This window comes from Haliaeetus leucocephalus, unplaced genomic scaffold (genome assembly GCF_000737465.1).
Source record: "Haliaeetus leucocephalus isolate CR32 unplaced genomic scaffold, Haliaeetus_leucocephalus-4.0 Scaffold924, whole genome shotgun sequence".
Taxonomy (NCBI): Eukaryota; Metazoa; Chordata; class Aves; order Accipitriformes; family Accipitridae; genus Haliaeetus; species Haliaeetus leucocephalus.
In genome coordinates, this window is record NW_010973360.1 from 775,828 (window position 1) to 800,947 (window position 25,120).

At 42.4% G+C, this 25,120-nt stretch overlaps 2 protein-coding genes across 2 annotated transcripts in view; one reads left to right on the forward strand and one right to left on the reverse strand.

The window, feature by feature from the left end:
- The first annotated feature begins 555 nt into the window (after positions 1-555).
- On the forward strand, positions 556-4,816 carry LOC104841758. Its single transcript, XM_010583628.1, has 6 exons — positions 556-681; positions 1,553-1,612; positions 2,274-2,405; positions 3,516-3,662; positions 4,467-4,527; positions 4,713-4,816. Exons 1-6 carry the CDS (start codon positions 556-558, stop codon positions 4,814-4,816), a joined length of 630 nt encoding a protein of 209 aa, XP_010581930.1.
- Positions 4,817-16,783: 11,967 nt separating this feature from the next.
- The window catches only part of RAB33B (RAB33B, member RAS oncogene family), a gene marked incomplete at its 5' end in the record, with an annotated part of 8,568 nt that continues 231 nt past the window's right edge, over positions 16,784-25,120 (reverse strand). The window contains one exon of the mRNA XM_010583629.1: positions 16,784-19,299. Coding sequence (XP_010581931.1) covers positions 18,856-19,299 — 444 coding nt within the window. The remainder of the gene's footprint in view (positions 19,300-25,120) is intronic.

Genomic DNA, 25,120 nt, shown 5'->3' on the forward strand with positions numbered 1-25,120 from the left:
GGGGACACACACCGGGGAGGCCCGGGCCGGTGTCCTCGGTCGTAGCAGCCGGCGGCGGGGAAGCGCGTTTGGCGAGGGAAAAAGGAACAAAACCCAAGGGAACCCCCGCGCCTTTCTGGGCAGCAGAAACACCGAGGGGGAAAAAGGTTGGCAGCGGGGTAAGGTTGGGCATCTCTGTCCAGAAACACCAGAAACGGTGTCTGTGCAAAAACGGTGTCTGTCCAAAACCACCAGAAACGGTGTCCCAGGCCCCTGCCTCGCAGCGGCGTGAGGCATTTCTCAAAAGACCGCTCACCTTTCGCTGCTGCCGATCGAACTCTGTACTCCCGGTGAACTGGGGGGGGGGTCCCGCCGTACTGTGGGGCCCCGGCGCGCCAGCCGGCGTTGGCCGAGCGCCGATGCTCCTGTCCCTTCTTTCTCCTGCCTTAGGACAAGCTGTTCTTCCCCATCGCTGGAGGGCCACGGCGCGGCTTTCCGGTCTCCGCGTGCGGGGCTTTATGGGTGAACCAAAGCAGAATGGATCGCTATCGATATTTCATCTTTAACCAGAGGAACATGGTCGTGCTGGGTCTGTTCCAGATAGCCTTCAGCACGGTGTGCGTCGTCAGCGGGTTCATAGATGGCATTTTCAGAACGGAGTCTCAGCTGGGCAAAACCAGAGCTCCAATTTGGGCTGGGATGGTAAAGTTGCACTGTATTTTCTATGCTTTGATTTGTGGTTTTGGTTTTTGTTTTTTTTCTCTGCTGGCTACCTACTAGTACTCAGCTTGGGGGTGGGAGGGAGGCCAGGACTTCTTGTCAGCTCTTCCCTGGTTTCCTGCTTTGAACCCAGATAATAAAAGTTTCCTTATCACGGTATAGCCAGGAGAGTACAAGCAGACTTCCCTCTGAAGGAGCTAAATAAAATACGTTTCTACTGGATAATGTAGAAAATGGGGCGTAGTGGCAATTGGCAGGGCTCTTTGCAGAAACATGGTGACCACAGAGAGGCCACCAGAGATTAGGAGGGGAACACACCATCCTCACGTCAGGCGGATGAACATCTGGGTGACGATCTGCATCCCACAGTGCCGGTAATCCTCTGTACCGCAACGAGGAGCGGGCAGCGAGCATCCTCACTGCCGGGCGTTCTGTACCCTGACGTTACTGTTCGTACCCGGGTGAGCTGTGCCGCAAGGGAGTTGTACTGGAGAGCAATCTTCCATCCAGAGGCTGCTCCTCTCCTTTCAGTAATATCTTTCTTCCATCTACGAGATGCATAAGGACTTGGGAAAGCAGTGCTCATTTTTAGCACTTTAATCAGTTTTATTATTTGGCCAGAGCCGTAAAGGCAGTTGGAGGATTGCTGCCGTGGGGGTGGCGAGAGGGCAAGACGCATTTCACACAGTGTCCTGCCCCCAGGAGATGCTGCAGAGGAAAACAGAAGAAACCAGCAATTCTCTTTCCATTTCTGACCTAACGGTTACTCCGAGCCTTTCATCTGCTCTGTAGTAGTTTATCATCTGAATCCGATAGTTGTCTCCCAGTTACCAACTCCTTTTGTGCTCTGCAGGTGATGGGAGTCCCAGGCGTCCTGGCTTTGTTTTCCTCTCAGAGGAAGAATCCAGTTCTTGTAAGCCTGGGGAGAGGGGGGGGGCAAAATGTTGTCTGGGCAATCAAAAACGGTTTTGCTAGGGAATGAGCTGGCCGGTCCTTCTGCAGGATTGAGAGCTTGTTTTCTTGAGTTATCTTCATAAAAGCTCCTACATTCCTAAGCGAAAGGAGGGTGCAGCATTACCTCGCTTTCTGCTGCAGCAGGCAAGTGCTGGCTCTAATAAAAAGGAAAAATCTGTGAAAACGCTTGCTTTTGGATCCATTTCTTTTGGTGTTCCTTCCTGTTATTAAGAATTGTGTACACTAAAATAGGAAACAAGTTAATTGACTTGCATTTCCTCGGCAGGTCTTTCCAGCCATGTAACCTCCAAGGGCGGGGGGGGGATATTTTTTATAAGTAAGAGATCTCTAAGAACAATGTCTTTGGGTCCACCTAGCACCCATGGTTAAGATTTGGGACTCAGTTGTAGCTTAGAAATTTGGTATCATGGAAACCTTTACTGCATTGTGTTTGGCTTCCGAGTGACTGTTGCTACCGGGTACTTAGCGTTACAGGAGGTCAAAGGCTAGTACCTACAATGCTTGTTAGTACATATTGTCTGTATTAGTTGCACTGATTTGTCAGAGGATAGTTTTAATTCCTGCTCCCTTTCTTTTTTTCCTTTAATTTCTCTGTCTAGGTGAACGTGCTGGTAGTTGCTTCCATAATCTCTTGTGTTGCCATCCTCATTGTAGTAGTTTATAGCTCCTTCACGCTGAACTATGGTGAAGAGGAGGAGCTGAGCTCTGCCCCAGTCCATGTTATCCATACAGTAAGTATCGATACCATGCTTATTACTGGGGAACACGACTGTCTTAATCTGCAAACATTACTAGGCATGACTTGGAAGCAGAACCAGACTTCCAGGGTGCCTAAACTAGAGTTTGAAGCGGTGCCTGCAGCAAGGCACTTGTTTAAAAAAAAATTGTATAAGTCTACAGTTAAGTATCAAGCTAGGTATTGAAAACCACAAAACCCATGCAGGGCTAGATAGGCGTTTTGTAGCTAGCTCCTGCCGGTCGCTGCTGCTGCAGCAGCGTGGCTGGTACTGGTGGCTGCGTGAACTAACGCCCAGCTCGCCTGGGTGCCCCGTCTGAGAAGCAGCTGCTTGAGATCCACAGCTCGTCCCCGGAGGCGTGCACACGAAGTATGCGCCTAAACACGCTACGGTCGGGCTAACTGCTGCCACCGCCGAGTACGAAAGGGTTTGGGTTGTGCCAGGACAAAATCGTGGTGCTGCTCGTGAAAAGGGGTAGTTGCTGGCCGTAGCCCTGCCCTGGTTTGAGATGGCAATTGCTAGGCTCGAGTCCTTTCCAGCATGCACCTCAGGTGATAAAGTTACAGCAGTTACGGGTCAGCTGGTTAAAAGTGGGTATTATTTCAAGCGTACCCTCCACAGTAAAGCTGAAAAGAAGGAATGAGTTAGCCGTTTTGTACCTCAGACCTGGTACAAGCGATGGCTCCCTGTAGGGATGAAGACATTCCAGGTAGATGAAGCTGTTCATTAGTTTATTGCAGGACAAATCGAATTGTCAGGCTGCTAAGGTGCAGTATAGCAAGAAGACATTTCCCATACTTAGGGTGAAGAGGAGCAGCCGTTCCTTGGGTTTCTGTTCATTGTTAAAGCTATTTCCAAACCTGACGCCATTGCATAGCATCTTCTGTTTAACCAGAAGCCTTCTCTTCCTGCTTGCTCTTTTCGTATTTGAGGCTCACACTTGGCTTGCTCTTCAGAGCACAGGAAGAAAAGCCTTAAATAACACTGACTCTGAATCAATCGCCTACGATGCAATCGCAGCATTCTTGCAGTCATTAGAATATTTTTTTGGTGGAGGACTTCACTTTTTCAATGTGGCTTTAACATTTCCTTTTCTGCTTGCAGAAGTTCGTACTTAATAAAGTAGTCAAAGGTGCTAACGTAGCCATGCTAGCTGCATCTATCTGCAGTGCTTTTGTTGTGCTCGTGATGGCTTACTTGGGATGCCGGAGTCTTCCACGCTGCTCGTGCTACGACAGTGTAACTGGGATGGTGAGTGAGGAGTCCAAGGCACCCATTTATTTGTACTGACTGCGGGTGGGAGGGGAAACTGGGGAGAAGATGTGTTTTTCTTCTATAAACCTAGCCTCAGCTCTACCTCAGTCATCCAGGGCTAATTGTAAGAAATTAAGTGGATGTTAGAAGTGTTTTATGCTTTTAGTATTTTTCCTTTTACTACCTCCCTCTTATTTACAGTCTTGTGTAAGAACTAGCATAAGTTAACTCAATTTTCCAAACCATTAGCGCTGAAACCACTGTGGTCCCATCTCCCATGAATTCCTGCTCTCCTCAAAAACTGTTCCTCCTTCTCTTGCCCTTAAACCAATGACTGCTGCTGGTACAGCATTTCAAATACTTACTGGTACTTACACACCTAGATGCCTTATCCCTAGAACTACACATTCAGTAATAAAAATATCCCCTGTACCGTGTGTGAAGTGTAGGGGAGACGACTCACCACATTTTAGTGCTAATTTATGATGAGGACTGTACTTTGAGTGATGAGACACACACTGCTTGTGTCTGCTAAGTGAGCTCAGTAAATATCAGCTACTGTTACTGGAGTAATTCTGATGCTATACTAAACATGTACATCCGACCATCTCATTTGGTAAGGAATTAATGGGTACAGGTTACAAGGCAGCTGTTCTTGACTAAAGATACCAAGTGTGTAATGGGAGGCTGCTTTAAACTTGTTAGGAGGAGTGGACTACACAGACTTTTAAAATGAGTTCAAGTGTATCTTATTGAACAAACCCACAGATGAGTTTTGTGATGGCAGTGTTTCATTCATAGGAATGGTTGCAACCTAGTGAGGACCAAAATCAGGCTGTGGAAATGGTTTGCGCTGTGCAAAGTGAGTAACTCTTTCCCTCCGTGTATTTGGATATTCACCAGGGATGTGGAAGGAACATCCTGAATAAGCTTTACATCCCAGGCCAAAATCCTGATAACCAAAATACTCCAAGCCTAAAGGAACTCAGGATTTTGTGCAAGTGTCTACCCCAGGTTTAATGCTTTCTTCTTTCCTTCCCCACGCAGGTCGTGGGGGCAGAATTTTTGACTTCCCAGATCGGTTTCCAGCCCAGGACTTAGATGCAGAGGAAGACGCATCCAAACCGCCACCATATATCAGAATGGCTTGAAAAAGCAGTCAAACGTTCTAAAGCTACTAGTCAAAAAAATGTGGCAAGATGGATGTAAGAAGTTCTTCATCTTTAAAGATGGTTAAGCACTTTTTCTTGGCCTTTTGAAAAACACACACAGAAAGAGCAAACTATTGAATGCCCAACGTTCAGCAAAGATGACAGTGCAAAGAGGAAGGTCTGCAGATGGTTTTGGACATTCAGACTTTGTATAGGTAAAATACCTCATTGCCTCTGGAAAGCATGAGCATTTTTTCCTCCAGCTTTTGTACTTAAGTCATGTTTTATTCCACTAGAATTCATCATGCAATTTGTCTAGCAGTGCTAGCCTTAGGCAATTCAAATATTAAATACAATTAATTTTTAAAAGAAACTGGTTGTGGAGTATTTCCCCCTGCCAAATGCTATCTCAATTTCTCCCCCCCATCACCCATCGAGTTATCTGGATGATACAATAATGGGTGAAGGATTACGAGGGACCCACTTCATTACTGAACTTCAGAGTGCTTTCCCTCTTGCTCTTGGGAGGGATGAGAGCAGGTGAAGTTTATGATACGAAGCCTTGCCAATGCCATTCAGGTATCTCTGTCAAAATGCGGATTCTGTAGAGTATACATACAATTAGTTTTAGTGCTGAAGTGTAATGCTGGAGTGTGGTAGAAACTGGAGTTGCAGTAGCTCCTCTTGCAGAGTAACTTAGATACTCTGAATTCAGTTCAGGTTTTTCTATTTCAACTTTGGAGACTGAAAGTTTAAAAAAATGCTTTTTGGGGGGCCCATTCTGCTAAAATTGATTGCAGATCTAGACCAAGGTCCTCTCTCTGTTGGAGAGTCTCTAGAGGACCTCTTGGTCCTTTCAACCAAGGAACTACAGCTTCCAGTCAACTGCCGTCAACTCCCGAGGTACATAAAATTCCCATGTGTACTTTGTGATTCACTTTCAGGTAGGCTTAGAGGTGTCTGTTGAGTGATTATCTTGCCCGCAGGCCTTGAGCATGAAGTGGTAGATTACTTCTCCCGCAATGTAGGTTGACACAGCACGTTCATTTGAACAGGGCTTGGAAAGTAAGTGCCCATCCTGAGAAAGTGCTGTGATTAGTAGGATAAGTCGTGCCCACCACAAGGCATGTAACTCCAGGAATGATCTCAGATAAGATTAATCTTATTGCAGCACATAAGGTGCCTTTCCCGTTCCCAAGAGGAGAGGGAATTAAATTGTTCTTGATTATTTTTTTTTTCTAGAGACTGAAGTGTTTTTCATAACACTAGTAAAGGGACTCCAACACCTAAATGAAGACCTTCACCTGATAAAAGCACCGTACAGACAAAATGCTAGGCAGTCCTCTGAGTCGGTGCTCATCTCACATGCGCGTAAAATGCCCTTGGTTCCAAAACAGCTTGCCACAGCTACATCGTCAAAAATTAGCATTATGGTATGCAGTTAATCCTGGCATATCCAAGTTAGCAAACCCTGTCCAACTTCATAGTCTCCTGGGGTTGGTGAGTTGCGGAGAGGGACGGTTCGTTTCTGTTAAATTATTTGTAAAATTCCTAGGAGTAAACATCTTCCAATGTTGAAGAGTTTATATTTGAAGATGTTTTACATCTTTTGTTGTAATCTCGAAGAGAAAAATACCCGAAGCTGCATATCGAGGAAGTCCTAGTGGACTCTGGCACACTTTGTACATAAAGTGCTTAGCAAGTGCCTCCGTTACTGACTTTTAAGATTATTAATGGCCGAGATTATAAAGAAAGGTACTCGGATGATCAAGAGAGCATCCCTAGCCACCGGCCTCCCTCCGCAGCCCTCCTCTGGTCATACATCGCTGCTTCTGCTGCCCGGCTTCTGCCGGCAGAATTGGACCCCATCCCTCGGTGCTCAGGCCAGCAGCTTAACTCGGGGCTGCAGGTCCTATTCTGGCAACTGGAAGTTTGACTACGCACCACGGTAGCCAAATTCTTTCTGGCTTTGGCTCTAAATATCTTCATGTTTGCCTACGCCAACCAAAACACAGTTGGTGTCATTGCAGATGTCCGTTTGAAGGTATAGTGTATATACTATATTAAAGTAATTCAAACATTGTAATTCAAAAAGTGATGCTGTGCCTTTTTCTCTGGTATAGTGCCTGTCAGCAAGCATCAAAGCACCGAGCGTGACTACTTTCCTCATCCTCAGATGCTTCTGGCATAACTCCAAACAGTCTGTGATGAAATGTTGGGGTTTTTCTCCTTGATTAACATAAACTGCTGTTCTTGTACATTAAAAGAAAGTAAGACTCCCTGAGAGGTTATTGTGATTGCTAATAGCTAAAAGCAGTGTGGTTTGAATTCTCCTTCAGTCTAAAACAGATTTTGCCTTTGAAAGGGGAAACTTGCTAGAAGTAGTTTGTCGCTAAAACGCACGGCTCAGCCGTTGCATTGTTTCTGGGTGGAAGCTACGGTCCCATCCAGAAATACTATTCTGTAACTAGTCATTACAATATGAGACGGTACAGACTGAGTATAATTCAACGGTGTTCTACTGCTGGTTGAGCTGAGCAATTAGCTTTTATTGCAAGCACACAGAGGGTACACATCCCTAGTCCTCGTTGGAATGCGGCACTGTTTCCGTCGGCTCGGAAGGATAACTCCTGAGATGAGGGTGGGAAATCCGCCGCCGTCCTGCGGGGCAGATGCAACCAGGGCTGATGCAGGTCAGGTCCTCCTGGAACAGCTCTGAGGCACAAGCAGAGGACCCGGCCCCTTCCTCCCGGCCAGTTTGGAAAGCGGTCGACCAGTGACGTTTAGTGACAGGCAGACCTCTGCCAGTGTGGCAGGTACTCCTTTGGCTGTGGAATAGCCTTAACAGCATATATTGAAGTATGAGTGTATAAAAGAGAAGTATGCTCTATGCTACTTCTAAATAAAAATGTATGTAATTGATTCAGCAGCAGCTATAAAGCCCTCGATGGCCATATTTCTTTTGACAGGCTTTCCAGTGGTGCAATCACAGCATCCCCATCTCAATACCAGCACTTACGATCACTTACAGACACACAATTTCAACAGTTCTTTCTACAAAAGGGGAGTTTCTAGAAAAGAAGCAGCTGCAATATGGAAATTGGTGGAAACCGAATGCCAATTTAATGTCACTCCCCCTAATTGGTTAGCATTGCAGAAAATATATTCCTGATTGCAGCTTCCAGTGCTATATTTAGTAGCCCGTTCCACATGCTAGTTATGGTGCCTTCCCAGAGCCTGCCCATATCTCCAGGGACATTTCGTGGTTTGTGTCACCCCCAGCTTTTGCTGATGGAAGTCAGATGGATTTCTGTTTATTATGCAAACACACATCCCCACCACCTCCAGTAGAAACGGCCTCGTCATTTGTTGCCCACAGACTTTTCCTCATTGGCAAGATCCCAGGGACCGAGCGGACTTCCCTGTTCCTTCCCACCACCGCAAGATTTCCCCTTTGGGGTGGGCAAAAGCCCGTGGCGGCTGGAGGGAGGTATGGTTACACAGGACAAGGTGGCATTCGCTGTCGAGGGGTGCGTGTAGCAGTGGGTACACCTCAGCACAGTGCCTGCAGAATAATGCAAGCAAAACCCAGGGGAAAATAAAATAGAAATTCCAGGTTCCACCTGAGCCCAGGGCTTGTTCTGCACCAAAGCACCCTGCACAGGTGGGTGCTGCACCTTAGCCTCAAGCACCTTATGCTTCACCACGAAGAAATACAAATAACTTGGCATTTTGAAGAGGAATGATAGATGCAAATATGCCTCAGTTCTCCTTGAGGCCAAACATCCAGCTTTTTTCCTGGGCGTAGTAGAAACTGCCGATCTAACCTGAGCAGCCTGCAGGCAGGACACCAGCACCTCACCTCGCTTTTGACGTGGGTTACGGACCCTGGTTATGTGGTCCCGCACAACAAAATTACACAGCCACCAAGCGCTTTGTGCTCACCTTGTGTCAGCATTTATTATTTGTATTAAGTCAAAGACGAGGCATTTACGTCCAAAGCCATTTTTCTATCTTGAGTAAGCTTAGCCAAATGTTACCTTATACCCCGATACACAGAACAAGGCGCACAAAATCCCCGGGCTATAAAAGTGAAGGCTGCCAGCCTCCCCATTAGCAGTGGCCAGAGTTAATCACAGGGTGTAATCAGAAGGTTAATCAGGGAAGCTGGTTCTGTGAGTTAATGTTCAACGAAGAGCAAAGTATTTGCTGAAGCTGTTTCCCCCTCAGAAAGGGCTTGAAGGTGCTGGGGGAGGAGGGGAAGAGGAGGGGTCATCATCACGGTGAGGATCAGAGAACCATTTCGGGTACGTTTTTGACAACGAGCTTGTTGGGGATTTTTTTTTTTTGTAACTTCACTTCCAGTCTTGTAATCCAACACTTACATTGCACTCTCTGACAGGAACATTTTGCTTTTTTTCCTCAGCCTCGTTGAGTAATACGAATGGTTTCAGACTGATGTGGTGTGCGCTGGACACGGTTTGCTACCAACATGTGGGTTTAGTCTCACCACCCCTCACCCCTAAGGCAGCTTGCAAGCTCCAGCTATATATATATATTTATTTATTTATTTATTTATTTATTTATTTATTTATTTATATGGGGGTCCTCCCCTGTGCTGCTGGTGCTCAGGGTCAGGGCAGTGGAAAGCAGTCAGCTTTGCCGGGCACAAATCTCTTTCCCCTTTGTGGGCAAAAGGCGGTGAGAAGCCAGGGGATTAAAAAAAAAAAAAAAAAAAAATCACAGCTCTGCATGCTCCATAGGCCTGCCTTTTCTAGCATGAAGTACTTGAAAATTTAAGTTAAACTTCACTATAGGTAGATGAACTGGCCTAAAATACTTTGTGTGGGGAATGACTCCAGGAATACGTAGGTCTTGCTCATTAAAGAAAATAGGTAAGGCAGTTACTTACTTACTATACAAGGGTACTAGTTTACAGCGGAAGAATTACCTGGCTTGATAAAGCAAGAGTTTCTCCCCAAAGCCCTTGCTTGGTCTCCGTGACTCTGGTACAGCAGTTTCTTGCAGCATCAGTCCCGCTGGCTGGCTGCTTCCCTTTCGTCCCGCAACCTGCAGCACATGCAAATGTGCTGCTAAGTAAAAGCAGGCAGAGCCTTGAAAGAGCTGGGAAAGGCCAGGAGTGGTAGTAGTCAATCAAAATACATATATGTTCTGAAAACAAAAAGAGGTGTTGGCCTGCAGCTGAAAGGAGGAATGTTTTCTTTTCTTTATAGTCAGCAGGAAACACACCTAATGTACCTGGAGCACAGTATACACTTTTTGGAGTCAGGCTGTGTGATTTCTTGATCCGTATGGATCCCTTCCAACTTGAGATTTTCTATGATTCTCCAGCACTAACAGTGTGTAAGTATGGGGAAAAGTCCTTGGCCTTAACGCTAACTTGAGAAGGGAAAGCCCATCAAAGCAAACAGCATTTCCCCAGCCTTGCCTAGCAGCTTTTCTGTAAAGATAGCACCTGCTTTGTCCTGCACCTCTTCAGGTCAATCTAACCGAAACGCACTATAAAACTCCATAGTTTCACTTGCACTTTCTGAGCTGCTGCAATAATGTTTTTTTTTTTTTTTTTTTGTAGTTACATTTTCAGTACTACCAGAAACATGTGCATTGTCTTTAATTGACATGACATTTATATGTCTTAATTAAAAAAAAACCCAAAACTTCAGTTTATATTTCATGTTTCATCTACTGACATCTGTTCACTGCATGTTTTTAAATACACTCATCTTTTTTTTTTTTAATCACTATTAGTTGCTGTATATATACCATTTCTACTGAAACAGTACATGCAAATATTGTCAAGCCCTTGGCCCCCCCCCCCCAATAGCCATGAGACTGATTTTGGATTACAGCTGGTGTTCTCATTTGCCAAGTTCTTTGCCCCAACCGTATCTCATAGGAGTCGCCTCTGTGTCTCTTATTTTGCCCTGTACAGGCAGCCTAGCAGCTTCGACTGACCCAAGTCTTTGCTACATCAAACAGCCCTTCACCTATAAAGTCTCAGCATTTAAAGCCGATGCTAGCACTGGACTCCCATGAGTGCCATGTACCACACAATCGCTTCACTGCCATAACAAAAAGTTGTAATTCTGTACACGCAGTCCCCCGTCCCTGCTCCTGCGAATAGTTGCATTACAGTGCTGAAGTATGCATCCTTACGATGCCCCAAAAATACATATGTGAATATACGTATTTTCTGGTCATCATTTTATATATATAGAACATTTATATATATTTATATATCATCATCTATCACCAAGCATAAAAATGAAATATACCTATTCCATGAAAGCTGAAACTTTTGAAATTAATTATTTTGCTTCAGAGGCAATTTGAGAAAAGCACAACTATTGCAAGTCTTAGAAGCCAATCACAAGGGCTGCCAACACCATTGTGCTTTTTAACAGCAGCATTACAGTGACTCAGATATTAGCGCCGTATTGAAGTTAGTACTTCATGGTAGTAATGAGGATGAATAATCACATACAGGAACTTGAAAACCCCCTCTGATTAGCAAATGTTTTTTTATCTGCAGCTGAATCTAGTTGCTGAAGCCAGGAGCCCTTCATTGCCTCTGATTTATGAGTGGGTTAAAAATATCTTGCAGTAAATGGAAAAGCTGTTGCATGTATTTTAGGGTCAGTTTAATCTTTTTCTCATTGTGTGCCCTTCCTGGAACAAGCAAAGCACCGGGGGATGGAGGACTACAAAGGACAAGAAGAACATCAGAGCAGCCAAGACCTTGGGGAGGACATCAGCCTTGCCTGGAGAGGCACCGGCAGCTGAGGCAGGGCTGAGGGGTGTCCCCTGGGTGGGCAGTGGCTGGAGAGCACGGCCGGCCAGGCTTTACTAGCCAAAAGCCAAAAAAACCCCCCCAAACCCCAACCCCAAATGCTTAGGAAAGAGTATATGTGCAGGGTCAGCACATAACACACCTTCCCCTGCTCCACAACCAACTACTTGTAGCGTGGAGCTCACCTCCCACCCATTTAGCCACATGCAAAAAGAAATTCTCTTGCGTTAACGTGTATAGATTTTTTTTTTCTTAAACCTCCAGAAAATCCTAGCAGTCCCACCATCCCGCGGCCAGGACTTCCAGTTTAACTGTGGTGTGCAAAAGACAATATAATTTTGCTTCAACTTGTCTTCTGCCAGCTTCACTCGGCAGCACTAAGCTTCGGTTGATTTTTTTTTTTTTTTTTCCCCTGCCCCCCCTTGATGAAGGCTGAAGATGGGGTTTTAAAATGCATTCAGCATTACCGACATCCCGATGTTAGCCTGCTGCCACATAGGGAGGGGGGAAAATAAGAGAGCTGAAGGAAAGCCTCTCCAGCTCCAGGAGTCTGCACTCAAAGTGACAACCGAAACTCCATTAGGCCACATGGGAGAGGAAAAACCATCTTCAAACACGGCCGCTGCTTTACGACACGTGATTTTTAGATGCACAGTGTGATGTTTTTGAAAGTAAATAACTAAAAATATTCATTAAGAGGGAGTTTACCATATTGCCTCACAACAGAGCCTTTTTTTTCTGCCTGTGACCTTTTCAAAGGAGCAATGCAAACAGTAAAAAAATAATAAAAAAAAGGAAGTACTGAGCTAAGATCATGGTCTTATGACTCTTCATATGCTCACATTCACACTAGTAGCCTCTTCCTTTTTTATTTAATACCTCTGTGTGTGTGTGCACGAAAAATACAGGCTGTAATCACAGAGGCTCTGTAGGCTCCATGTTGTTGTGATTTTTACCGTTGTGATTTTGTCTACTTATGGCTGGATCTATGCAACACTTCTCTGATTGCCAGGGGTTCGATGGCATCTGAAACAGAAAGTCTATTAAAAAAAAGCTTATAAGCTGTTAGAAAGACAACACTTATCCTTTTTTTTTTGAATTTGACACTCTGTATACCTCCTACTGAAAAACATTAGTATTAGTAGAAAGAAAAAAACCCCCCACCATTATCTTCCAAAATGAAGATCTGACGATCTAATGTACTGCTTTTACACGCAAACACAGAGGCAGGACTGCAGTGCTCTAACGAGAGTTACTTGTTTTAAAGCAGCACCTGACAGAAAGATGGATTATGACAGGCAGATAAAAGAAGAGAGAGGCGCCTTGAGCTCTTCAGTGTTGTCAAATAAACACAGTTCCTTTTCCTTGAGTCTCTGGGAGCAAGTAACTACCTGAAGATTCTGATGGGGTGGTTGTTATTGGTTTTAAATGTGTAAACAAAGTCTGTTTTTGAACTCCACCTCTTAATGGAAACACAGACCGTGAGACCCAAGTGCACCCTACAGGTTTCAAAATAAGATGCAAGCAGACAGGAATCCAAAACATGTGCCCCGCCTCACCGTTTTCAGGGTTTTTTTTGTTGTTGTTGTTTTTTTTTTTTTTAAGATTGTCCATTTATTTCGAAACCAATTTTATTATAATTAATTTTGGGGAAGAGAGAACAGGCAACTTCTTTTTGAATGTTTGATGCTGGCAACACCAGCTCTCATACACCTGATAGTAAAGCGAGTTGCAAGTTCTGCTACCCCCCCCCCCCCAAAAAAAAAAAAAAAAAAAAAAAAAAGGGGGGGGGGGGGGGGCAGACACCCATTTGTTAAACTTTGGGGTTTCTTTTGGGGGGGGGGGGGGGGGTGAAGCTGCTATGGCTGCTGTAGCTAGAGGCACCGAACAGCCTTTTCCACTGAGGTGAGTGCAGCCCAAGCCTGGACCACTTCTCCTGGTACTGAGATCCAGTCAAACCGTGCGTGCACTACTCAGCCTGCTTGTCCGGCGACTCTATCTGACATCCTTGCCCTTAGTTGCAACTACAAGCCATGTCTCTGGTCAGTGATCACCACTGTACCTCAGACCCCAGGCTTCAGTCACATTACATCAATCCCGGGTTGGTTTTCAGGGGTGAGAAGAACAGGATGGGGAGAGGATTATGAGGAGTTCCTTGAAATGATTGTTGGTCTTGCTGGGAAATTTGCTTTTCATTCATTTTAAATGATTAACTAAGCATTCTATCATTCAAGATTCACATTAACCAGAGGTGATTCAGCAAAGGCAGAAAACCATACGTGTAGGTAATACCCGCACGGAGCAGGATTATGCACCCCAGTCAGCGTCCCTGGATGGGTAGCAGCTTTTACTTATGCCTGCCTTTGGGCTCTGGAAATATCTTCCTGAACTACAAGGAGCTGCCTTCAGCAAGTGCTTGAATAGGTGTCAGCCTCTGCGACGCTGATGTTGTAGCTGGGAGGCTGTACAGAGCCCAGTGAATTCCAGGACGTCACTGGAAACCAGCAGCAATTCTTTCCCTCTCAATGTCGCTTCACAGCCCTCGCTGATGCTGGCGTTCAGCCGGCTGAATGAAAGGTCTCCTTCGGGCCTTCGGTGTCAACAGATGGAAAAAAAGCCCCAAAACCAACCCTCAAACTCAAAACAGCATTTGTGGTTTTTTTTTTTTTTTTTTTTTCTGAGTCCTAGAGTAATGCCCATTTCTAATGTTATCTACAGCGTCAGATTTAAGATTACATGTTTGTGTTGAGTTGCATAGAAAACCAGACTGCCATTTTAAAAGTAACATGACTATTACTTCAGAATGACATGTGGCTCTACTTTTTATCTGGGAATTGAGATGCTATGAAACATTGGTCAATGGCCTTGAAAGCAGGGCTCTGGAAAAAAAAGACCATTAGAACTATATATTCACATGGAAGTGAAAACATTCACTGAGGGGACAAGGCATATGACTTCCAACGAATTTATAAAAGCAGCAAGTTAGCAGATGATCAGTCAGGGAAAATGTTAGTGCAGGGTTACAGTTTAAAGATGAAAATTGTGCTGCATCATACAGGATTAATCACAAATCTCTGACCAGCTGAAAAACAGAGGGGCTGCCCTCCCAGCACACGATCAAATGCTGGGGGAGACAAGGACAAAACCAGCAATTTTTGGTCCAAGAGTGCTCAAAGCCATAGGCAAGCGTGATATTGATCAGTTTTGTCTTTATGCAAAGCTGCAGTGTTTCAGGGAAAACAGTTACTGATGTTTTTACTGCTGTCCGGTTTTGCAGATTCCAGGTGGGAAATTCCCTGTGTGTCGCAGAGGAAGGTGGTAAAGGGCAAACAGGGAGCAGGAGGCAGGGCTGCCTCGACCTTAACTCTTGTATGGACACCCACGTTACTCCCTTCCACCAAAGTCAGAACTTAACTTATTCTTAGATCATTGAGCCATACTTTAGAGATGAAATAAGACTGAAGTGAAAGATAATACTTTAATTAGGGGTCCTCATCTACTCTCACTACATCCGGAAAGCCGTCTTTTAAAATTATGGGTTTATAAAGCTGGGAAAAAAATGACAAGGGTGGAGCTATGTAATCTTTCAAATTCTTTAATGACTATGTACTTTAGACCCCTTACTGGATCAGCCATTTTTTGCTTTGTCAAGATTACAGTACATGTAAAATCCCCATGTATTCTGATCCTTCTTGGCTATAGCATCATGATGAAGACGTGAGACATAAAAAAACAAAACAAAAACAAAAACCAAGGAAACCCTAACGTGCAGCAAGTATATGCATGAACACTAGGACGCATCTAGAGTTTGTATGTTGGCCTCTTGCCTCCCTAACTTGAAAGTCGCTTCCTTCCTAAGCGGTTTGATGAAATAGCTAGTGTCAATCCAGGACAAGGGCTCACAACTGCATCGCACTGTCGGTAGTCTACCACGGTCCCTTCTGCTCGTTCCCAGTGTCCAAAAGCAGAGGGTATACACGTTCAACGGACACCTTTTTAATCATTCAGCAGAATTATTGGCCTGTGTGCACGGTGATGACTGCAATCATATTTAAAGACACAAATCATCTCTAAAAGGTGTTTTACCTTTGTGTTTCTAATACACTATTAAGTGTGGAACTAGAAGAGGAGCACAACTAGGACAGTAGGGAAACAGTATAAAACACAAATGATTTGAGAGTTCCTTTGTGGGGAAAGGGCTATGATATTTACCAAAAAGCCAGCTTAATTGGAATTGAAGCCTTGCTGTGCATGTGCATTCCTACACATAGGGAAACCTGCAAGACTGATTTTTGAGATAACACAGAAATCCCACTTGTATGTGAAGTTTAGAGCTTTTATTTCTGAACATGAGGTGAGACTAAGAGAAGAGTAGTGGAGAAGACTCCTTTAGCATCCTAACATACATTTAAGGGTCAGCAGTTCCTAGTTTTTAAAACTGTTGTATCGCTTCCCAGTCTTCTGGAATCTGAAATAAATCCCAAACATGCCTCAATCATCAGGTGGCTGCCACAGCTCAGAGCCATCACAAGAAAGCACTGACAGTAGTCCAAGTACTGTGACAGTCTTTCACAAAACTGTCACCCACACATACAGAAACTAGAACTCCTTTTTCTCCCTGATAGGTTTTTTTTTTAATGGATTTTACCATAAGAAATTATATCATAATTCCTAGCACAATTATCGAAAACAAGTGATAACAGTTTGTGGCAAAGCCAGTTTATTAGGTCTCTGGGATTGTGTCTTGCCCTCCCCCCAACACATACAAAATAATCCAACTTTACAATTTGGTAAAGTGAAAATACATATACAAAGTGTTCAGTACTTTTGACATCAATTTTGTGGGCAGAACATTACCACTGAAAGCCAGGAAGCATACTGAATCCTGCATTAATAACCACGTTACCTTTATGGCAGAACCATTAAAACATGCTTTGTGCTGAAGACGAAATTACATACATAAACATTGCTTCCACACAGTTTTAATTACGAGGGCCCTTATTTACAGATTGTGAATAACATAAAACTTAACAAATTTGCAGATGGTTGATATCAAATTTAACAGTAACATTGTAGCTACATAATTTCCTTTACCTCAATCCCCAGCCTGACTGACTGACTTTGGAATTCTTCATTCTGTTTTTTTAATTAAAAAAAAAAAAAAAAAAAAAAAAAACATTTGCTGACATACTTATTATACAAATAGTTAAGATGGATCCTTTTGAGAAAAAGGATTAAGGACATGAGTGAAAAACAAATTGTCCAAGAGGACTGTAAACCATATTTATTTACAATAGTATACACATAAATTTAAGATCAATCCTTTTCTTAAAAAATCATTAAGGACACTACTGTTAAAAAGCTGATTGTTTCTGAAAGGACTGTAAACCAAATTCTAGTCGTGTAAGGTTCAGAGTGAATACAAAAGTTCCCTTTTACAAATGTTTCCTAAACAAAATTACTGTCACAGTTGTAGCAGCTTTATACAGGAAAAAATACTACCTTTTGTTTAGATTCTTTTTAAGTATCTTAATCATATTAGACCAAATTGAATGCTCTTTCTAAATCTAGAAAAAAGTCAATGCATTTTTCTTTTGTCAGTATAACTTGCAATAGAATTACACCTTATTAATTGTAATAGTTTAAATAATATTAGTTACTGTGTTTCAATAATTTGTTTCTAATGTGATCACTAGGGTCGCAGCTTCTGAACTGGCCCTCTTGTACAGTTTCCAGTCAGCATCATACACTACACATTGCAAATCAAAAATCTTCATTTTTACATCAATTCCTTTAAAAACTAAGTCACAAAACATTGTTTGACATGGTATATGAAGTCATAGATTATGTTCCATGGCTTACATTTCACTTTACGTAATTACGTGCAACCTAGCACCATTTTTATTATGAAACTTGACCTTCAGACAGAACTGAAATAAAATGGCTGCAGTTATGAGAACACAGAAGGTTCCAGAGGAGTAATTTCCCTCATCTGACCCAACACATTACTAACTCGCATTAGAAATGCCAAGGATGCCCCCCATAGAGACACGACATTACACAAGCAGGTTGTAGCTCAAAAATCTGTAACAGATGATGTATTTGGCAGATTCTCTCCATATTTCAAGATCTAATTTATTTTGTATTCAGAAGTATTTTAAGAAAGTCCCATATTCCTAACATTTTGTCCTAAGCATTTCCATCCCTAAAATATGTTAGCAAGTTAGTTGTAAAAAGCTTTTTCCAAGATATTTGAAAAGCATTCATTATCACTAAAATCCTCTGAAATCCCTACCTTTGAAAACCAGTATGCTTTTGCCAACTTCACTCAATCTTTTATTTACTTATCTGTTTTTACTTAGCCTGGGACACTCAATTCCAATACAGCATCTTTAGAAATAAGTCCTCATTGAAGTTTCAGTAAGGTCAGAGAAGTTAGGACAGTTATAGTCCCAAATTTACCCCAAATCCTGTGCTACAGTACTTTCCGTAAGAAGGAATGCATAGTTTACTTTTACATGCTAATTATGAAAAATTAATGAAGTCTTAAGTATCAAATAATTGTCTAGAGGTAGGGACAACTTTGTCAATTCTCTTACCATTGCCATGAAGAAACAGACAAAGTTTACAGTGGAATGACAAGCCAAAAGCTAGCAGTTTGTACCTACACTGGCAGCCCAAACTTTATCTGACAGTCCTGTTTTCGTTTTGGTTTTTTTGTTTGTTTGTTTTTTTAATAAAAAGGTACTTGCTTAGCAATTTGCTAGCAGTCACCAAATATTCCTTCATACACCAAAAATCTGCCTGCTCGCTGACCCAAAAATCAAGCTATCTGGCTGTCACAAAACACCTTCTCCTACATTATTCCAATGCAAGTAGCAACCAAAAATGTTAGTAAACTGGCTTACTATTTATAACCTTACCACAAGTGATGAAAACAATCTCAGGCAGCAAGAGCTCAAGTAGAATTGCTTTGTCAAAACTTCACTTGAAAGTTTACTTTCCCATATATTTATAGTGAAACTTCAGTAATTCAGAAAGTACAATTACAAAGTGCAAGAACATGAGATGGGCACATCCACACCAGGAAAAAAAAAAAACAAAAAACAACCACATTAAAGTGCCAAAGAGATTCACTACAACTGCTACCAAAACCTGGAACTTTGCCAAGATCGTAATTTTGAAGCATTTGCAAACAAGACAAGGTGATAGCTGATAATAACATGATTTAACACCAGCAGGTCATGGCAGGTTTTGGTTCAGGCTTTATATGTATTTCATCGCGATCTGGGGGTTGACTAAGCATTAATGGCTTGTGACTTTTAAGCTTGTGAGCCAGTGTCATAAATATGGCCTCCACATGGTCATTGTCATTGGGGTTTTTGGCAGAGGTTTCAAACAATGGCATACTGTGAGTATCAGCAAACTTCTGGGCCAAGTCCGTAGGTACCTGAATAGCACTTCTCAGGTCACATTTATTTCCAACAAGAATCCGTGGTATATCATTGGCAAGAAGGTGCTGTTTGCATTCCTCTATCCACGATGGCAGACTGTGAAAACTGGCAATGTTTGTCATATCATATACAAACACAACAGCATGTACATTCCTGTAATAGTGCTGCACCATGCTCTTTCTGAAGCGCTCCTGGCCTGCCGTATCCCATAGCTGGATCTGAAAAAGGAAAGACAATGAGAGAAAAAAGTGTTTTATTACTCATGTTGGAAAATAATACAAATCACCTGCAGCTAGGGGAGTCACACAATCACAGAAATCCACTCTTCTGAATTAATCATACTGAAAAGTTTGTGCTGAAGAAAACTGTTGCTTTTACACAATTTCAGAAACTTTTGCTTTCAAAGCTGCTCAGAACTGAAGCCAGGAAGAAACAATGATGCAACTTGATCACAAATGCAAATTTCTGAAAGTTTACTGGAGCATGTATTTTTAAAGATTTTTACAAAAACAAATCCTGAAGTCTGACGATACCACTTTTATTTGAAAAAAACCACGTATTTCACAGCACAACTCTCAGCTGATGTGATTTTTTTATTGCCAAAAATAACATCATCTTCCCCGAAAGTTTTGTTCTTAGCCAGAAGTTAATTGCCTATTGTGGTACCATATAAAAGTAGGAAGAAATCAAACCATGCATGAATAACACCACCACCACCAAAAACAGGACAAAGAAATCTTTCTCTGCAGTTTATCTATTGGAATCAAACCCTCCTGTGATGAACCTCTAACTTAAGCTTACTTAATGCTTAAACTAGGACCATACTGTGGTTTGTAGTATCAAAGCATGCATAAAAGGGGAAGAAAAAAAAAAAAAGGCATAAACTCCCTGTTAGCTTAGCATGCTACTGTTGTTTCCAGGTACACACCATTCTATCCTAAATAGACCGAACATATTTGTTTGAAGCCTAGTCAGTGCAACAGACAAAAAACAACTCAGAACAACTGAGATGCTTTCAAACTTCTTGGGTCCAGATTAAAACAAAACAAAACAAGCCCTGAAGCACAAGCAGACATAAGCAATAATAAAAAACTTTAAACGCATCGATCATCCTGGTATAATGGAAGCTTGGAGTCCTCAGATGCGTAGAGTACACTACAGAATTGTGCACTTATCAGACACAATGATATTTTAACAAACTTGCTCTCCAGGAGACATGGGACTGCAATAGACAGCAGTCAGAGCCAGTTCACCTACAATGCTAGATTAACTGTACACTGTAAGAAATAAACTAGTGTGTGGCTCTTATCACACACACCTTAGTGATGGTGTTAACACTGAAAGACAACATTCAATTTCTTGGATCCAACCTGAGTCCTAGCTTCCTGTCTGTCCTGTACAGCTGATCCCTGATGGCTGAGGCAGTTTGATTAGTACTTCAGCTTTTCACTTTTGAGCAGAAAATGTCAGAAAGAAATGTCTCCTCCCTGGGAACAAAAGGAGAGGTTTTTTTCAGACTCAGAACTCAAGGAATCTTAAATGTTCTGTAAACGATGAAGGTAAATTTAAAATTCAATCTGTTCTCATGAAAGGTACAGACCATATCTTCCCTTGATGAACTTGTTCTCCCATTACCATCGTTCTGCATTCCTTTGATCCAAATGTTTCAGTAAAACTTATTTAGAAATTGCAAGTGTCTTGAAAGTTGCCTTGTTTACCATTTTTACCAGTGACTTTGATGTTAAAAAAAAAGGAAACCCAAGTGCCAGGGAAATTTGCTGATGGCTACAAGCTAAGGTGCATCACTGATAGAGAGGAGGATTACAGTATCACATCAAATTTTTTTTGAAAGCTAGAACAGTAGAAATAGGGTGAAACTTCTGAATAGCAGCAGATGCAAGTCTTGATAACAGTGACTAATAATAAAGACTTTTCCTGTAAGTACAGGATTTATCACTTTAGAACTTATTAACACGGATGACGATTCAGATACACGAGTCAATCACAGGACATTATGAATCACTAGTGTGATAGAGTGAAGGAAAAAGAATAAGTGATGTTTCAGGATGGTGTGACTTTTTCTGCAATATTATGTTCAATCCTGGTCACCCATCCTCGAGAAAAACTCAGATTGGAGCAGGTGGAAATGGCAGTTACTGGTTTCATCAGGGGAACTAAGAATTTACAGAACATCAGAACAGCTTGGCTTCTGTAGCCTAGTCCAGTTATCTGCAGCTTCTGATCTACAGACCTACAAAGATCCATGTGCTGCTTCTAAAAGAGTCATTAAAATTATTAAGAAAAGCAAGACAAGTCACCCTACCCTCTGATCGCAGAAAATGGTAGTCAGTTGCAATCCATCTCATTTTAGAGCAAATATCCACTTTTTGCCAATGGTATTACACTCTAAACACAACTGACTGCATCTCCATGGTCTGTTAAAAAAGAGTCTAGACAATCAGATTAAATATGGGCACCTAAATTTGGGTAAGATTAATTCACCTACCCAGATGAGAGATACTTCTAGTTCTATGTACGTATAAAACATTATGAAGACTCATTATGAAAATATCAAGAGACTTATGGAAAATTCTCATTAATTTGGAATTTGACAAATCAAAGAGAAAAGAAAGAAGCACAGACTGAAGTAATCCTTATGTTCAGACAACATAATGTTAAGGAATCACTATAGATAACTTTGGAAAACGCTGTATCAAATTAATGTAAAAAGAGGGAGCTCATTTTCACAGGCAGCTGTGAGCTTATACTTCTCTCCCCACCTCATTCACAGAGCAGAAATCAGTCATGCTTCAGTCAAGCACAGATCCGCAAGTCTATTGCCAGCCTTGGGTAGAGAAGGGGAAATTAAATTAAAGGTTAACATATCTTCCAAGCTAAGCTTGAACTACAGTTCCTCCTAAATTTTATTTAGATGCAGCTTTCAAGCTTGAAGGGTTATTATCTCAAATTAAAAATGTTAATATTCTTGGCATGGAATCATTTGTACCGAGAGGCAAATCCTTCCCCACAATTGAAAATTTCACACTTTAGAAGTTGCTTTTTTCCTCTTACCAGGTGAACTTGAAGAGACCATTCCATTTCTGCCTCCCCCCCCCCCCCATATTTGCTCCACTGAAAAACAACACTGAAAATGTTCACATTAATAATGATAATTCATCAATGCACATCTAAGATTACTGTTTCATTATTAGCTCAATACCATCCATCTTCAAGGGAGCACATTTTTTATAAAAGCCCTTTAAAATGTGTGATTTGAAAACTTGGTTTAACAGCATAATTCAGCTAATAAAACTGTGGACAGAATCACTTCATCACACTCCCTAGGAAAGACAAATGGTACTTAAATATATTGACTCAGCTATCACCTCCCACCTTCTGACTCCTTTTTGTGGATCCAGAGAGGCTGTTTTCTAAACAAGACTCCCTCAGCATGAGTGGTTTATAACACACTGGTAAAAACATAACTGGCCTTTATAAAGATAAAATGCCTCCTTTGACAAGATATGGGAAAAAAAAAAACCACTTGAAGAGCTCAAAGATATAGAACATGATGTTTGGACTTTCTTCTTTGAATTTCATTTGCATCCTTTGCTCTTTTAATGTAGGTCACTAAAGAGTGACATCATTGTTTTCTTCGATTTTCAATGCTTAGATCAATGTAGGAAGAGCAAAATTTAGAATGCAAAAAATTAATTTGTGGAGAATTTTGATTTATTCACCACATCTAGGCATCGGTGTTTCATACGAAGCTGTTAGCCTACTGTACAAGCTACAAAGGAATACACTTGCCCCTATGTCTTGGAATTCTACATAATTCCTGTGTGGGAGACCCCCAGCAAGAAGAACTGTGCTCGTGTTCCTGCCAATGACACAGCATTTTTCCAGATGCGAGGGAAATGCTCAGTACTGTAGCAGCACAAGAATGACCATCCAGCTGGCTGGGGGAAGGGAGAAGAGAGAAAGAGAAGACACTACTTTATAATCTCCTTCAATGCAAGAGGAAAAATTCCCTCAAGGCACAGCAAGAACAGCAGTAATTCAATTCAGCTGAGCTTCTCTCCTTCCTGGTTCAACAGGCATTGCTGGAGCTCACTGCTACAAGCAAGAAAGGTGAAGATGAGCAAGAGGAGGTGGCAAAAGCCCCAAACTGGTGCATACTTGATGACACACAGCATCCCCCTAAGAGCTAGAGTCCTGGCCATAATGATGTTTATTCCTTTTAAAGCTGAAACAGAACTTCCTATAAAACAATGTGTCTCAAAAGAGCACCCTTTGGTTCTCCGCCTCCCTCAACCAGAACTGGTATATTCAACAGGTAATATTCTCAAGAACACAGCAAAACAACCTACCACAACATATATAACAAAATGGCACAATAACCTATGCAAAGCATCTCAGAACTGTGGATTAGGCTATATTCTTCTTCACTTCTCTCCAACAACTGCCAGGCACAATCCCGAGGTGGTGAAAATGCCAGTCAATAAGATGGTGCTGAGAAGAAGACATCCCTCAGGAGGTTCTCTCCTCCGTCATGGATAGCAACAGACCAAGGAGTACAAATCTCAGCTGTTAGCCAAAGAAGTGCTATTCAATGGTTTTATAAAGCAAAAGTGTAACAAAGACTTTTACTCATTTTTCTTTTTTAGTTAAAAAGAAGGATTTGAGGTGAAAAAAACCCACAAGAGAAGGAAGGCAAGTGGACTTATATGCCCTCCACAATTTCTTTAATCAGTAAGCAAGGAAAAAACTATAGCTTTCAGCTACATGACTGTAAGCTGTAATTAGAAAAGCCGGTGGTAATAAATGCAAAAGTACAATTCCAAGACTACTGTTACTCCTTTTTTCTACACATTATTAAACTTTGCTCACAGAAACAAACTGTAATACTGAAGTAGAAGGGGATTCTGTTTAAAACCATGTTACACCTATTAAACAAACTGCATTTGTAAGCAGCTAGGAGTCTAATCTGCAAATGACTGTTAGGATCACCACTGGCATTTATGCATCTACCAGGCAGACTAGGTATATTTCATATACTTTTAAAAATTTGCTTTACAGTGCAGAGAAGGGAAAAGAGCATTTTTTTCCTCCTATCCAATTTTTCACTAAATTTAGTTTTGTAAGACTAAGCTTCAGCTAAACCTATAATCAGAATAAAGACCACCAGTCAAATGTGAGCTAGGTATCCAATCTGTCACTCTCCAGTTCTGTACCCCATTTGCCTAAACATGCAGCAATCTTAACAGAACCCTAAAAAAAAAAAAAAAAAAAATCAGAAGTTGTAACACATTGCTATCACTGACACAGCAGTTCGCTCCTGAAAGATGTTCAATTTCTTCTTAAGGGGACATTTTTAAAGCAAAACACTCTTAACAGTGGCATCTGCGTAGCTTTCTGGACTTGAAGGTTAAACCAATTAAGTGTGATTCTTGATAAACACAGGAGCAGAGTTTCTGGAAGGCAACAAGCTACTGACGCCGGGCACGGCCAACGCTAAAATACTGATAAGTAAGAGATCTACCTAGAAGTCCATTTTAAGGAGAAGTTATCGATCAACACCTGCCGAAAGCTGTGCGAAGGTTTGGCCTACGGTCTGAATTCTTCACCATCATAGAAACCTGCAGAGGAATTCTATTTCCACCAGAAGCAAGGCAAAGTAGTTTTAAAGTCGAAGTTGCAGAGCAGACACAGCCGAGGCCATGGGCTACGCGACACAACCGCAGTGAACTTCTGGGGTATGGAAGCGTGACGCGAGAGCCTACCAACCCTGCCGTGCAGCACCACACCTGCCAGGGCCACCGCGGCCAGGGAGGCCGGGATGCCCAGCCCTCACGCCGACCCCCCGGGCCTTCGGAGGCAAGGCCCTGCAGGCACTGGCAGAGGCTCACCAGCCCCGGCCCGTCAGCACCCGCATCTTCCTCTCCTCCCGCTTCTCCTGCTCTCCCGGCCGCCGCCTACAGCGGCCGGAGCCCCACACCAGGCCGGGCCCGCTCCCTCCTGTCAGCAGCTGGGTCGGGG